Source organism: Notamacropus eugenii, chromosome 5 (assembly GCF_028372415.1).
Source record: "Notamacropus eugenii isolate mMacEug1 chromosome 5, mMacEug1.pri_v2, whole genome shotgun sequence".
NCBI lineage: Eukaryota > Metazoa > Chordata > Mammalia > Diprotodontia > Macropodidae > Notamacropus > Notamacropus eugenii.
Window position 1 is genome coordinate 9733074 of NC_092876.1, and position 14513 is coordinate 9747586.

Consider the following 14513-nt stretch of genomic DNA (forward strand, 5'->3'; position numbering starts at 1 on the left):
CTGAGTGCAGTACATGTGGCAAAACCTTTAGTGATGGGTCTTCTCTTGCGAAGCATCAGAGGATTCATACAGGGGAGAAGCCTTATAAATGCAGTAATAGTAGAAAATCTTTCAGTGACAGTTCGTCTTTTACTTGACACCAAAGAATTCATACTGGAGAAAAACCTTACAAATGTAATAATTGTGGAAAATCTTTTAGTGACTGTTCTTCTCTTTCTCATCATCAGAGAATTCATACTGGAGAGAAATCCTTTAAGTGTAATGATTGTAGCAAGGCCTTCAGGCAGAATGCGTTTCTACTTCTACACCAGAGAATTCATACAGGTGGGAAACTCTATGAATGTAGTGAATGTGGCAAAGCTTTTAGTAGCAGCTCTTCCCTTACAACACACCAGAGAATTCATACAGGACAAAAGTCTTACAAATTTATTGACTGTGGAAAATCCTTCAGTGACCATTTATCCACTCAACACCAGAAGAATCATACTGGACAGAAATCTTATAAATGTAATGAATGTGGAAAAATCTTCACACAATTCATCCCTTTATCGTCATCAGAGAATTCATAGACAAAAATAAACCTTAAGTGCATTTAAAGCAGCAGTCTATGGTTCTCAAATCTACACTGGATAAATGCCTCCTACATGTAAGAAATATGTCAGTCTTTAGCAAAAAGCAACACCTTACTGAACATCAAGAGAATTCATATTGTAAGGAAAACCTAATGTAGTGATGCTAGGAGCACTTTCAGGCAAAATTATCCCACTGTTTAATAGATTTTTAATACTGAGCAAAGAAATAAAATTGTAATGACAGTAGGGAGGCCTTCAGCATCTATTCTTATCAGGAAAATCATAATGGAGAAAAACATAAATGAAGAAACTTCAAAAAAATTAAATACAGTTTCCCCTAAGGAAAGGCAAACCACTCCTACATACATATTCTGCTTAAAGTGCATAATCCGCTTCTGGGGCCCTCTCCATAAAATGTGCTTTCAGTGTGAGAGAAGATACAATGCAAGGCATCAAATATGGTTCTCTTAGTTTTAGAGTAGGATGTGGAAAGTCATACTGGGACTAGAGAAATTGACTTGTACAGAGGTTTAAGTCCTTCAACAGAAAGAAAACACAGAATAACCTTTATGAAAATCATAACACATAAAGTCAGAGATGCATATAATTTTCAAACTCCTGAAGCTTAAAGTTCTTAAAATAACAAAAATTAAACAGGATTGACTTACTGAAGAGTCCAAAAATCATCTGATTATACACCAGAACTAATCAAGAGTCTAACATGTATAGGTGCTGAAAGACATGGATTTGAATCTAGTAATCCATTTCCTCAAAGTTAAGGATAAAAATTACCTTTAAGACTAGAAGATAAGACCTCTAAATTGAGGCTCCCAGTGGAAGGAAAGGAAGACCTCAATGTAGGAAGTTTGCAAATATGTTCCAGATAGTGAAATCTATAAGAACTTAACTTTCTCTAGAGTCAGCTATGCTAAAAAAATCTCTTAACTATTTGTCTCCATAATCAGAAACAATTGACAAAAATTAGTTTAAAATAATTCAGATATTGGCAGGACTGGCAAAAATGATTTCTGATATTGATAAAATTTGTAATCTGACAATAGGCAAGGATTGTAAAAGTGTTCATAATCTGACTGTAATAATTTTGTTACTAAAATATGTCATCAGGAAAACAAAAACTATATACATAGTTTTTAGAAGTCTTATGTAGCATTTAAAAAAACATCTGGAATCAATTTTAGGACGGACACCAAATTGAAGAATGACTGAACAAACTGATACAACAATTCAATGGAAACTGGATGAATACACAGATGTATTAGAGATACAAAGTGAGAAAATGACTTGCAGGGTTGTAGCTGTAAATATAAAAAAGAATGTAGAGTGAATTACTAAAAGTTGTTTCTAATTGTCCTTTTCATCGTGAAATTAATCCCAAAATGAGAATAAGAGGGAAGGAGAAAAATTGACAGCATAGAGACTCAGTTCCTTAAACTTCTTAGCCCACAATAAAGGGGAGCAACTTCTTTGGGGCCTGATATATTTTTCAACAGTAGCACCAACTACTGACCAGTTACCACCATCAGATGAGTAAGCTCAAGAGCCCTAGGAATAGCAGCATGCTACAGAACGTGGCCCTGCTTCTAGACAAGCTCCTACAGTCATTGTCCAGTATAGCAGCAACTGTGGAAAAGGGGCAGTGATCACCAGCTGCTGCCTACAGGGCAGGAAAACCAACTCAGCTAAAGCAGCAAAGCACCCTGATGGAGAGATGGGTGATAGCACGTCCCAGGTGAGTCAAACCATCACCACCACTTTGATTACCACCTTCACTAAGACTTTGGTGGAGATTACTCAAGATACTGACCCCAGGAGCCCTGGGAATAGCAGTGCCATTCAGACCACTGCCCAGAAGCCCAGCCCCTGTAGCTCTTATCCAGGATAGCAATCTTTGTGGATATGCTACCTGGCATCTGCTTTTGCAACTGACTACAGCTACTGAAGCCTCAGAAAAGCAAGTTCTCCCCATGTTTTAGAACTGTAAAATGTTTAACATCAAGAGTGAATATGGTTTTATCAGTGGGGATGTCGTTAAAGAAGATGCATTACCATCTTTTTTGGTGTTGTGCCATACATGGAATGTTTCCATTTGACTTGCTGCTAAAACCTCTCCCACTTTCCTATTTGTATCCCTAGCATATAGCACAGCACTTTACACAAAAGTACTTAATAAATGCTTTTTAATTAATTCTCCTTCAAACAGATGAACCATGTAGTCTATTCTTATGACCCATAAAATCGAAGGATAATGTCTCCCCTTGCATTTCAATTTATCATAGTATCATTTATTCTCCCAGAATTTACTTTCTTTCAAAATGCATTCAAAAAAGTTAAGCCACCTTTCTGGGATTTGGGGGTAATAATACATTTCTCAGTCCCTTGCATTAGTGTGAGTATAGACATCCCCAGTCTTTCTTGAAGGCCACTTTTTTTTTACACTTTTCAAAAAGTGAAAAAATAGGATTTTATTCCAGTGGAATATAAGCTCCTTGAAGGCAAAGACTCATTTTTTTTTGTCTCCAGTATCTATCAGTGCCTTGCATAGGATGCCTAATAAATATTTGTTAGATTTGCTCATTGAATTTTGTGACTCTTTGGATAAAGGCAAAGTAAATCATTAAAGAGAATAAGAAGAGAAACTGCAGAGGTGGGGATTATTTTCGTCAGTATCACCAATGAAAGGCCAGTGTTGGTTGGTTGGTTTCTCCATTTTTGACTCTTGAAGAGAGTCCAAAATGACATCACTATGTTGGTCAAGTTACAGTGTGTCTCACTTTGGCAGTCACACCAATATGAGCTCATAATGCTCTACCATAGGTAGAGCTCAACTAGTTCACGTGGATATTTGGGGTATATTCTCTAAATCTGCATATTCAATTCTGATTTGCTCATAGAGCACAGCACCTTCTTTGACGAATGCATGCTATGTTGGGTAGTCCTGTGCCAGAGTTTCCCATGTCACACAATTCCAAAGTTCTTCAGAAAGACCTTGAGAGTGGCCTTGTATTATCTTTGACCACCATGTGCTCCCTTGCCTTGTGTGAGTTCTCCTGAAAATAGTTTTTTAGGTAACTTGGCATTCTACCAAAGTGGACATCCCATCAGAATTGTGCTCTCACAGTAGAGTTTAGATGCTTAGCAGTTAAGTTTGAAAGAGGATTTCAGTGTCTATATCTTATCCTGCCAATCTTCGAAATCTTCCTAATACAATTCAAATGGAAGTCAATCAGTTTCTTGGCATATTGCCTGGTATACTGTCCAGGTTTCCCAGACATAGAACAATGAGGTCAGCATAATGGCTCTGTAGACCTTCAGTTTTTGGTAATCAGTCTCCCATACTTTTCTTTGGAACCTCCCAACACTGAGTTAGTTTTGGCAAGATGTGTCAACCTCGTCATCAGTGTGTACATCCCTAGAAACTATATGGCCAAGATAAGTGAACTTCTCCACAGTATTCAAAACTTCTTCATTTGCTATAACCTATGGTTCCACATATGAATGGCGCTGGCTGATGGACCACCTGTGTTTTCTTGGTGTTAAATGTTAGGACAAAATTAGCACAAGCAGCACAGAAATGAACCATACTTTGTTGCCATCTTGACTTCAGAGGCTATATTGAGTTCACAATCTGCAAACAAAAATTCATGCACAAATAGTCCCTTAGTCTTATGCTTGTAGCCTTTTCAAGTTGAAGAATTTACCATCAGTGTGATAGCTGTCCTTGATACTATATTTGTTCTCATTGAAGGCATTTGATGATATGACTGAAAACTTGCTAAAAAGTATGGGAGCAAGCCCACAGCCTTGTTTCACTATGTTGTTGACTATGAAAGCGAGAGCATCGTCCATCATCCAGAACCTAAGCAAACATGCCTTCATGATGTTGAAAGACAATAATGATAAACTTCTCAATAAGTAACCAAATCTGGACATAATTTTTCATAAGCCCTAGCAACTGACAGTATCAAAGGCCTTGTTTAGATCTACAAATGTATATAGATTTGTTTTCTGGTGTTTTTCCTGGAGTGCAGCAAACCCCATAATCACCATTCCTGGGCCCTTTTTGAAAACACACCAGCTCTCAGGTAGATGACCATTTTCCAGGTGAAGGATCAGCTGTCATTAAGGAGGACTCTGCCAAGAATTTTGCCAACAATAACTAAGAGAGATCCTCCCTTCAGCATCACCTTCCATGCCCCACCCCCACTGTGATTGTCACAGAACAGTCTATTTCCTTTACCTTTATAGAGTTGACAATGGAGGCATCCTCGAACTCCTGGGAGTAACCTTTTGGTTGTAAGCTGGAAAATTTTAGTCAGCTTTTGTATGAGCAAAGGACCCCACCCCCAACCCTTGTAAATTTCATGGAATAGAATCAGTACCAGGTACTTTGCCACATGAAAAGAGCCTAATGGCATTCATTAGTAGGAACTTCAGTTGGAACTTCAATCAGAACTTCAGCTAGGGAAATATTGACTTCAACCTGAGGTAAATGGTCAATGGCTTCAGCATTAATCGATGATGATCTGCTGAGGACACTGGAAATGTTCAGCCCATCTTTCTAGGATCATGTCCTTATCACTTAATGTGGCTCCCTCAGTGCTTCGTAGTTTAGGTGCACCATAGGTCTTTGGCCCATAAATAGCTTTCAGGGTATCACAAAAGTGTTTGGGATTCTTACTATCAGCATAAAACTGAATTTCATCTGCTTTCTCACTGGCAAGAATCCTGCATGTTTTAAGCTTTGCTTGTATTTTACTTTTGATGAAATTAAATGCTGCCTTCTTGGAGATGGATGAACTATTCTGCTGGTAAGTCCTGTGGAGTCTTCAGTTTTCATTTAGCATCTTCTGCATTTCCCCATCATTTTCATCAAATCAAATCTTGATGTTTGTGAGTGTTCTGACCTAGACGAGCAAATGCCCTGTTGTACACCAAATCTCTGAAAGCTGTCCACTTTTCCACTTCACTCTTGCCAATTGTGTCTTGGCTTAACTTTCCTTCCAACTTAGCAACAAACTGTTCCCTCTCAGAAGTGCTCTAATCTGTTGACATTAATTCTTCTGGCAGTTATTTTGCCTTAGTGCTGCTGCTTTTGTTGAACAGGAATATTTAGCCTAGAGGATAAGTCTATGATCAGTCCAGCACTGCAAATTGCCTTTGTTACTCTCACATTCAGTCTGTCTCTTCTCCTGACAGTCACATGGTCTATTAAATGCCAGTGTTTGCTGTGAGGTTTTATGAAGTTTAAGTAAACATAAGACAGTGCTGGTGATGAAAAGGTCATGCAATGCACACGTCTTAAGTACTAAGTGACCATTGCTATTAACTATTTCTGATTCCATTCTTCCCAAGGACTCGCTGCTATGTCTGGTAGTCTGAGCTTACTCGTAACTTTAACATTAAAGTCTCTCAAAATTACAAGCTTGTCGTCTTTTGGCACCTTGATAAGGATCTCCATGCCTTCATAAAATTTTTCTTTCACCTTACTAGGGTTTGTCATGAGCAGCATAGGTACTGATGACGGTGGTATGGCATTTTCCTGCAAGTGGTAATTACGGTATCCTGAGTCTGTCATTCACTCCTTTTGATAGGCATAAAAGTTTGTAAACTAGATTACTTTTGATTGCAAACCCTACAACAGCTTCTTGGTGTTCCCATTCACCGCAGCCACCTCCGACTTCAGTAAGCTGCCCTTCATTTGCCAGCCTTGTTTCACTCAGGGCTGCTATTTGGATGCAACACCTGCTGAGCTCTCTTGCAACAAGAGCTGTTGTTTATCTTTCAGGTCTACTGGATTTTGTATTGTCTATAAGTGTGCATATATTCCATACATATACTGATGGTGAGTGGAATCATCTTTGCATAAGTTTATGTACATTTCTTTGTGTTTCAGCCATAGGATGGGATCCTTATCTGCTGTGGTAATCAGGCCAGGCTTGAGTGAGCAAACAATTTTTAGATCACCTTTTCTAGCTTCTTCCTCATACCAGGAAGTGAGTAGTGTGGTCCTTAAAAAGCTACTTAGACATTCAGGGGGTTGCCATATCCCACTGCTGCTTCCAGTGAGGAAATGACCATATGCCAGGGCTGCCTGTGTGCAGGATTGGGACTACAGCTCCCAATGTATTCCCACCTGCTGCTTTGTCATTTTCCTGTTCCCACAGGACTTTGAGATAAAGTGAGGCAGAGTTACACAAAGTTATAAGCCTCACTCTTCCAGAGTCATCACTGTCCAGTGGCAGGACAGAGTCAAGATGACTGATGTCTTAAGATGCAGTGGATGACCCTGGCATCTTTGATGTCTAACCAAGCTCTAAGCACTCCACAGCACCTGCTTTATCTGCTTTCATGATCTTTGGGACAAATTGTTCTCATTCACCCATTCCACCAGCGGAAGTCTTCATATGCTTGGGGTAGACACCCCCAACTCACCAATGCATTTGAAACCCCTCAGTTAACCTCTACCTGGTTTAGTTATCAAAATACATTTTTAAAATAACTTGGTGCCAGATAAAAATCCCTTGTGTAGTGTATCTAAATGAATGTCACATATTTCTGATATTTTAAATACCTTTAGGACTCCAGGATACTCATCTGTTCTTCCATTCTCTGCTTTGTTATCCATCATGTCTTTTATTCCTATTCTCTTGTGGGTTTTAGTGTTTAAACATACAGGATAGGATGTTTGTCATATCCTCCAAAGCACAATTGGTTATTTCTCAGACAGTAGCATAAAGGGACTTTCAGCATCTTCTTAATATAAGTTTACTCTTCTTTTTTCTTTTTTCCTATTCTTTGCCAAATTATGTATTGTTCCAGATCATTGCACGCCTTCTTTATATCATTGCATCATACCATTTGTAACTGACCTAAGCAGTGCCCAAATCCACAATTGAGAGGTTTTAGGACACTCAGTATATTATTACATCTTATTATTGTGTCCCTCACATATCTCTTTAAAGTCAAAGGTAGTTTATTAAGCAAATAAAACAAGTTGCCATCTATCATATCTTAGGAAGTTTAATTCATTAGTGAGAAGTTATGTGGTTTTATTTCATGGATTGTGCTTTTTTAATAACAGGGCAATGTTATATTCGCTTGATAAGCTACCAGATTTTCAATTAATATTCTAATAGTTCAGTTTGTGTGGTAATTTATTCAATACACTTTTCTCACATTTCAGTGCATATATTTCAAATTCTCAATAATGATATAATCCAATGATTATATGTCAGAATTTTTGTCTTAAATTCTTCTAAAGGTCAAGTCTATCATGGTTGCCATGAGTGGGGACTAGAGGAAGGGAGTAAAGAGGGAGAAAAGGAAACCCAATTCAGCATAACAGGAGAACATTTGTTGAACTAACCAGAGCAGTTGTGGGTCAGATTTCTAGGAGACAAATCATCAAATTCATTATGATCCATATTGTAAGCCACCTTTTCAGAAATAATTTCATTCTAAATTCCAAGTCCTATCACTTTTAGCAAGCCAACCAACAGCTGAGTTATCCATTAAAATGGAAATTTCTCTTAAATTTACAAATTGATGCAGCTTCTAAACCTGATGTTAAAATCTCAAACCATTAATTTTCTAAATATGTTTTAGTGGATCAAAGTTTACTAGGTGGGGGGAGCTGAAAAAGCGGGGTGACACTCCCTCAGGCTATAATGTTTTAAAAGGTTAATTTTTAATTTAATGAATATTCTCTGCCTTTGTGAGGAGACAGACAGGGAAAGAGGAATTTTTTCCTCATATAAGAATTTGTCAAATTTGGGGATGGAATCAGAGAAAGGATTTTTTTCTGAGTAAAACACCAGTTTTTTTTCTTTAGTGTGTGTTTTAGCTGTTACTTTTAAGCTGATACAGAGCTCAGACCATAGCAAGGCTGAAGTCATCAAAAGTAGATTTTTAGGATTAAGCCCAGCATCTCAAGTGAGGCTAATTAATGAGCCACTTTAAGGCTACATGGATTATTTTTAAAGAAAATCTGGGAAACTACCCACCAAATGTATCTAAAATCAGGGAAGTGTGTTTAAAATGGAAAAAGAAGTTTTTTGTCTTTTGGTGCACTTTGATGAAGGTTTCTCTATCATAACCTTAAATGTAATCATTTAGAATTTCAGTAATTTTATGTTTAAAGTGTACATATTGCTATTGTAAAAGTTGTTTTTATAAGTAATGTTGGTGAAGGGTGTGAGACATACAACTCCCTTGATTTCTAAGTCCTTAAGTTTTAACTCTCTCCAGGTTTTAAAAAGTGAAGAGTATGAGGAAAGAAAGGAAGTACTTAGTATGTCTTTTAGACTGAAAAACTTGAAAAATTTTGTAACTTGATATGAAAACCAATACACAGTGTTACAGGGAAGTGGGGAAAAATGATGAGCGAGGTATTTCCTAAGTGTGATCATTAAAATCTCATATATTGTCACTTTAAAAATCTTTGGCAGTGGATTAGTTGGAAATAGTAAATCCCATAATATAAAATACTTGAAATAAGTAGCCCTTGTTTACACATTATATTTTATCATTTATTTATATTCATTATATTTTACAACATAGTACTAAATGACATTGTGATGTTATTTGGAAAATAGATCCAAGTGTGATGGAATTTATTCTAGTGTCACTTTAAGTAAAATTTATTATTATTATGGATCAACTTGTTAGCTTTGTGATTCAAGTCAAGTTATCTCAGTTATGTGACTTGTAACGTGTTAAAGAAAGTGCTTAAAATTAATGTGATAGTTCATTGTTTTAGAAATGTTGTTAGAAAAGTTTGCTCTTTAATTCTCTTGGGTTATGGATTTAACTGTTTAAAGATTGATGTTAGTAAGTTACATATATTTTTTAAAAAACCTTTTTAGAAGTAGAGAAGATGATTATAAGTGTTTTCTGTGAATCCAGCATAACAAGGAATTCTTTGTGATGTTTAAAAAGTTCAAGAGACGTAAATTCTGGGTAATTAGTCACTTAATTAATGTCAGAATTCTAAATAAAAGATCTTTGGCACTTTTGAATGCCAAAGATAATCATGGTGGTGGACTCATGGCTTACATGTCCTTGGAAGCTGGATGTTCTTGAGTGGCAATGCACTCTGGTTAACAGTTAATGAGAGGTGGACTTGATAAAAAGAAGTGAGCTAGATTCAATGAGGAATTGAGAGGGATTTTTCCTTTATCCAGACCACCCCTAACTTTGAGCAATCTAGACAAAGAAACTTTATTCTCTTCCCAATTCTGAGCTAATTGGGTGGAGTAGCAATACCAGGAATGAGGAGGATTAGCCCTGTCTTTGAAAAATTGGACTGGGAAATAGGACAGGGAAAAAATTTGAAGGTCTCCCCAATTTTAATAATTGGCTGTTAATATGGGAGAAATAATCATTTCTCTGAACCCTTGATTTTATTGAGAGACAAAATGTCCTCAATGAATCACTAACTGATATGACAAACACTTTATCAAGGGTTTCAGTGGGCACAAACCCTATCAAGGGTTTCTAACTATGGGGTATATGAGAGGAGACAATGTGAGGGCAAAAGGGAAAGATGGACAGGCATTTTGACAAAATCAAGGAGAGAAATCCCCTTGGATAACATTTTGACAATCAAAAGGGGCAATCCCTTTGAGAAGCAGATCTTACAGATGAAAGGTTCAGAGGGAAAAAGTAAGCAGTAAAAGAACTGTGCATTTTGTAGACATTTTGTCCCATATGGCTACCTGTTCGTCTGGAAACATCTGATACAGTCATTTTTACAAATACTCTACATTGTGACCAACTGGGATTTATAACAGGAATGCAGGGGTGGTTCAACATAAGGAAAAATATTAACATAACTGATTACATCAGTAATAAAATATGATTATATCAATAGATAAAGAAAAAGCTTTTGGCAAAATGCAATATTCATTTCTATTAAAAAAAACTTGAAAGCATAGGTATAAATGGATTTTCCCATAAATTGATGAGAAATATTTCTAAAATGATCAGCAAGCATCATTTGTAACAGGGATAGAGTCTTCCTAGTAAGTTCAAGTGTAAAACAAGGAAGCCCACTGTCACCAATATTTCTCAGTATTGTATTGAAGATCCTAGCAGTAACAATAAGAAAGGGAAAAAATGGAATCAGAATGGGCAATGAGATAATAAATTAATATCTTTTTGCAGATGATATGATGATATGCTTGGAAAATCCTAAAAACTCAACTAAAAAGTTCATTGAAACAATAATTTTAGCAAAGTATCATATAAAGTAAACCCAAATAAATCATCAACATTCCTGTATATTACCAACAGAACCCAACAAGAAGAGATAGTATTGCATACCCCATTGAAAATAATTGTAGACTGTAAAATTATTTTAATTTCTTCCTCATTGGGGGTTAGTTCACCTTTTTCATTTTTGATATTGGTAATTTGGTTTTCTTTATCTTTTTTAATCAAATTGACCAAAGGTTTATCAATTTTATTGGCTTTTTCATAAAACCACCTCAGTTTTCTTTATTCAGTAGTTTTCTTCATTTCAATTTTATTAATCTCTGGTTTTCAGTATTTCTAATTTGGTATTGGGGATTTTCAATTTGTTCTTTTGCTAGCTTTTTCAGCTGCGTGCCCAATTCATTGATCTCCTCCTTCTCTATTTTATTCATGTAGGAATTCAGATATATAAAACTTTCCCTAAGAACTGCTTTTGCAGTATCCCAGATTTGGTAGGTTGTCTCACTGTCATTCTCTTGAATGAAGTTCTTGATTTTTTCTATAATTTGTTTAACCCACCCATTTTTTAGGATTAGATTGTTTAGTTTCCAATTAATTTTTGGTTTGTATTTCCATGGCCTTTGATTACATATAATTTTTATTGCATTATGATCTGAGAAGTACGTATTGACTATCTCTGCCTTTCTGCACTGGATTGTGAGGTTTTTATGGCTTAGTACATGGTCAATTTTTTTTTATTTTTATTTATTTAACTTTTAACATTCATTTTCACAAAATTTTGGGTTCCAAATTTTCTCCCCTTTTGTCCCCTCACCCCCCAAAACACCGAGCATTCTAATTGCCCCTATCACCAATCTGCTCTCTCTTCTATCATCCCCCTCTGCCCTTGTCTCCATCTTCTCTTTTGTCCTGTAGGGCCAGATAACTTTCTATGCCCCTTTACCTGTATTTCTTATTTCCTAGTGGCAAGAACAGTACTAGACAGTTGTTCCTAAAACTTTGAGTTCCAACTTCTCTTCCTCCCTCCCTCCCCACCCCTTCCCTTTGGAAGGCAAGCAATTCAATATAGGCCAAATCTGTGTAGTTTTGCAAATGACTTCCATAATAGTTGTGTTGTATCAGACTAACTATATTTCCCTCCATCCTATCCTGTCCCCCATTACTTTTATTCTCTTTTAATCCTGTCGCTCCCCATGAGTGTTGACCTTAAATTGCTCCCTCTTCCCCATGCCTTCCCTTCCATCCTCCCCCCCACCCTGCTTAATCCCCTTCTCCCCCACTTTCCTGTATTGTAAGATAGGTTTTCATAACAAAATGAGTGTGTATTTTATTCCTTTAGTGGAATGTGATGAGAGTAAACTTCATGTTTTTCTCTTACCTCCCCTCTTTATCCCTCCGCTAATAAGTCTTTTGCTTTTCTCTTTTGTGAGAGATGATTTGCCCCATTCCATTTCTCCCTTTCTCCTCCCAATATAGTTGTCTCTCACTGCTTGATTTCATTTTTTTAAGATATGATCCCATCCTCTTCAATTCACTCTGTGCACTCTGTCTCTATGTGTGTGTGTGAGCATGTGCATGTGTGTGTGTGTAATCCCACCTAGTACCCAGATACTGAATAGTTTCAAGAGTTACAAATATTGTCTTTCCATGTAGGAATGTAAACAGTTCAACTTTAGTAAGTCCCTTATGCCTTCTCTTTGCTGTTTGCCTTTTCATGCTTCTCTTCATTCTTGTGTTTGAAAGTCAAATTTTCTTTTCAGCTCTGGTCTTTTCATCAAGAATGCTTGAAAGTCCTCTATTTCATTGAAAGACCAATTTTTCCCCTGAAGTATTATACTCAGTTTTGCTGGGTAGGTGATTCTTGATTTTAGTCCTAGTTCCTTTGACTTCTGGAATATCCTATTCCATGCCCTTCAATCCCTTAATGTAGAGGCTGCTAGATCTTGTGTTATCCTGATGGTATTTCCACAATACTTGAATTGTTTCTTTCTAGCTGCTTGCAATATTTTCTCCTTGACCTGGGAACTCTGGAATTTGGCCACAATGTTCCTAGGAGTTTCTCTTTTTGGATCTCTTTCAGGTGGTGATCTGTGGATTCCTTGAATACTTATTTTGCCCTCTGGTTCTAGAATCTCAGGGCAGTTTTCCTTGATAATTTCATGAAAGATGATGTCTAGGCTCTTCTTTTGATCATGGCTTTCAGTTAGGCCCATAATTTTTAAATTGTCTCTCCTGGATCTATTCTCCAGGTCAGTTGTTTTTCCAATGAGATATTTCACATTATCTTCCATTTTTTCATTCTTTTGGTTTTGTTTTGTGATTTCTTGGTTTCTCATAAAGTCATTAGCCTTCATCTGTTCCATTCTAATTTTGAAAGAACTATTTTCTTCAGTGAGCTTTTGAATCTCCTTTTCCATTTGGCTAATTCTGTTTTTGAAAGCATTCTTCTCCTCATTGGCTTTTTGAACCTCTTTTGCCAATTGAGTTATCCTATTTTTCAAGGTGTTATTTTCTTCAGCATTTTTTTGGGTCTCCTTTAGCAGGGTGTTTACTTATTTTTCATGCTTCTCTTTCATCCCTCTCATTTCTCTTCCCAGTTTTTCCTCCACCTCTCTAACTTGATTTTCAAAATCCTTTTTGAGCTCTTCCATGGCCTAAGCCCATTGAGTAGGCTGGGATACAGAAACCTTGACTTCTGTGTCTTTCCTGATGGTAAGCATTGTTCTTCCTCATCAGAAAGGAAGGGAGGAAATACCTGTTCACCAAGAAAGTAACCTTCTATAGTCTTATTTCTTTTTCCTTTTCTGGGCATTTTCCCAGCCAGTGACTTGCCTTCTGAACATTCTCTTCACACCCACTTGGCCTCCAGATCCACCCAGCCAGCACTTGGGGTCTGAGATTCAAATGCTGCTTCCCAGCCTCAGGGCTTTGGGCGGGGGCAGGGCTGCTATTCAGTGTGAGATTAAGTTCAGGTGCTCAGGTGGGGGCAGGGCTCCTCATGGGACTCAGTTCCCTCAGGGAGTTTATGCAGAGACCTTCAACAGTGGATCTGGGTTCCTGCCTGCTTGGGGAGCCCTGGTCTGCTCCTGCCTCTGCTGCTGCCTCCCGAGGGGGCCTGAGTTATGGGGGCACCCCACTCCCCTCTCGGCAAGCCAAGAAGACCCTCTCACCAACCTTTGGGGCCCGTGGGTGGAGGGACCTACGCGGCTGCTGGAGATTCCATCCCTGGAGCCTGCTCGGATCTGCTCCTCTCAGTGCTGTGTGGCCAAGGCAGGGCTGGGCTCAGCTCCGGGTCCGCAGCATGAAGGACCTTTTGCAAGAGGTTTTCAGGGCTCTCTGGAACAAAAATCTCATCAGCTCCGTTGTTCTGTGGCTTCTGCTGCTCCAGAATTTGTTGGGAGTTCTTTTTTACAGATTTTCTGGGCTGTGGGTTTGGAGTTAGCGTATGTGTGTCTTTCTACTCCGCCATCTTGGCTCTGCCCCCATGGTCAATTTTTGTATATTATATTTTGTATATACTGAGAATAAGGTATATTTCTTTCTATCTTCATTAAATTTTCTCCAGAGATCTATCATGTCTACCTTATCCAGAGTTTTATTCACCTCCTTAACTTCTTGTTTATTTTGAGGTTAGATTTATCAAGTTCAGAGAGGGGGAGGTTGACGTCCCCCACTAGTATAGTTTTGCTGTCTACTTGTTCCTGT

General features: G+C 37.7%; 1 protein-coding gene across 1 annotated transcript in view; it reads left to right on the top strand.

Annotated features, from left to right (window-relative positions):
- LOC140503288 (uncharacterized) overlaps nt 1–14513 on the top strand; it is a 256515-nt gene that overhangs the window by 102570 nt on the left and 139432 nt on the right. The window contains 1 exon segment of the mRNA XM_072607135.1: nt 2–435. Coding sequence (XP_072463236.1) covers nt 2–435 — 434 coding nt within the window.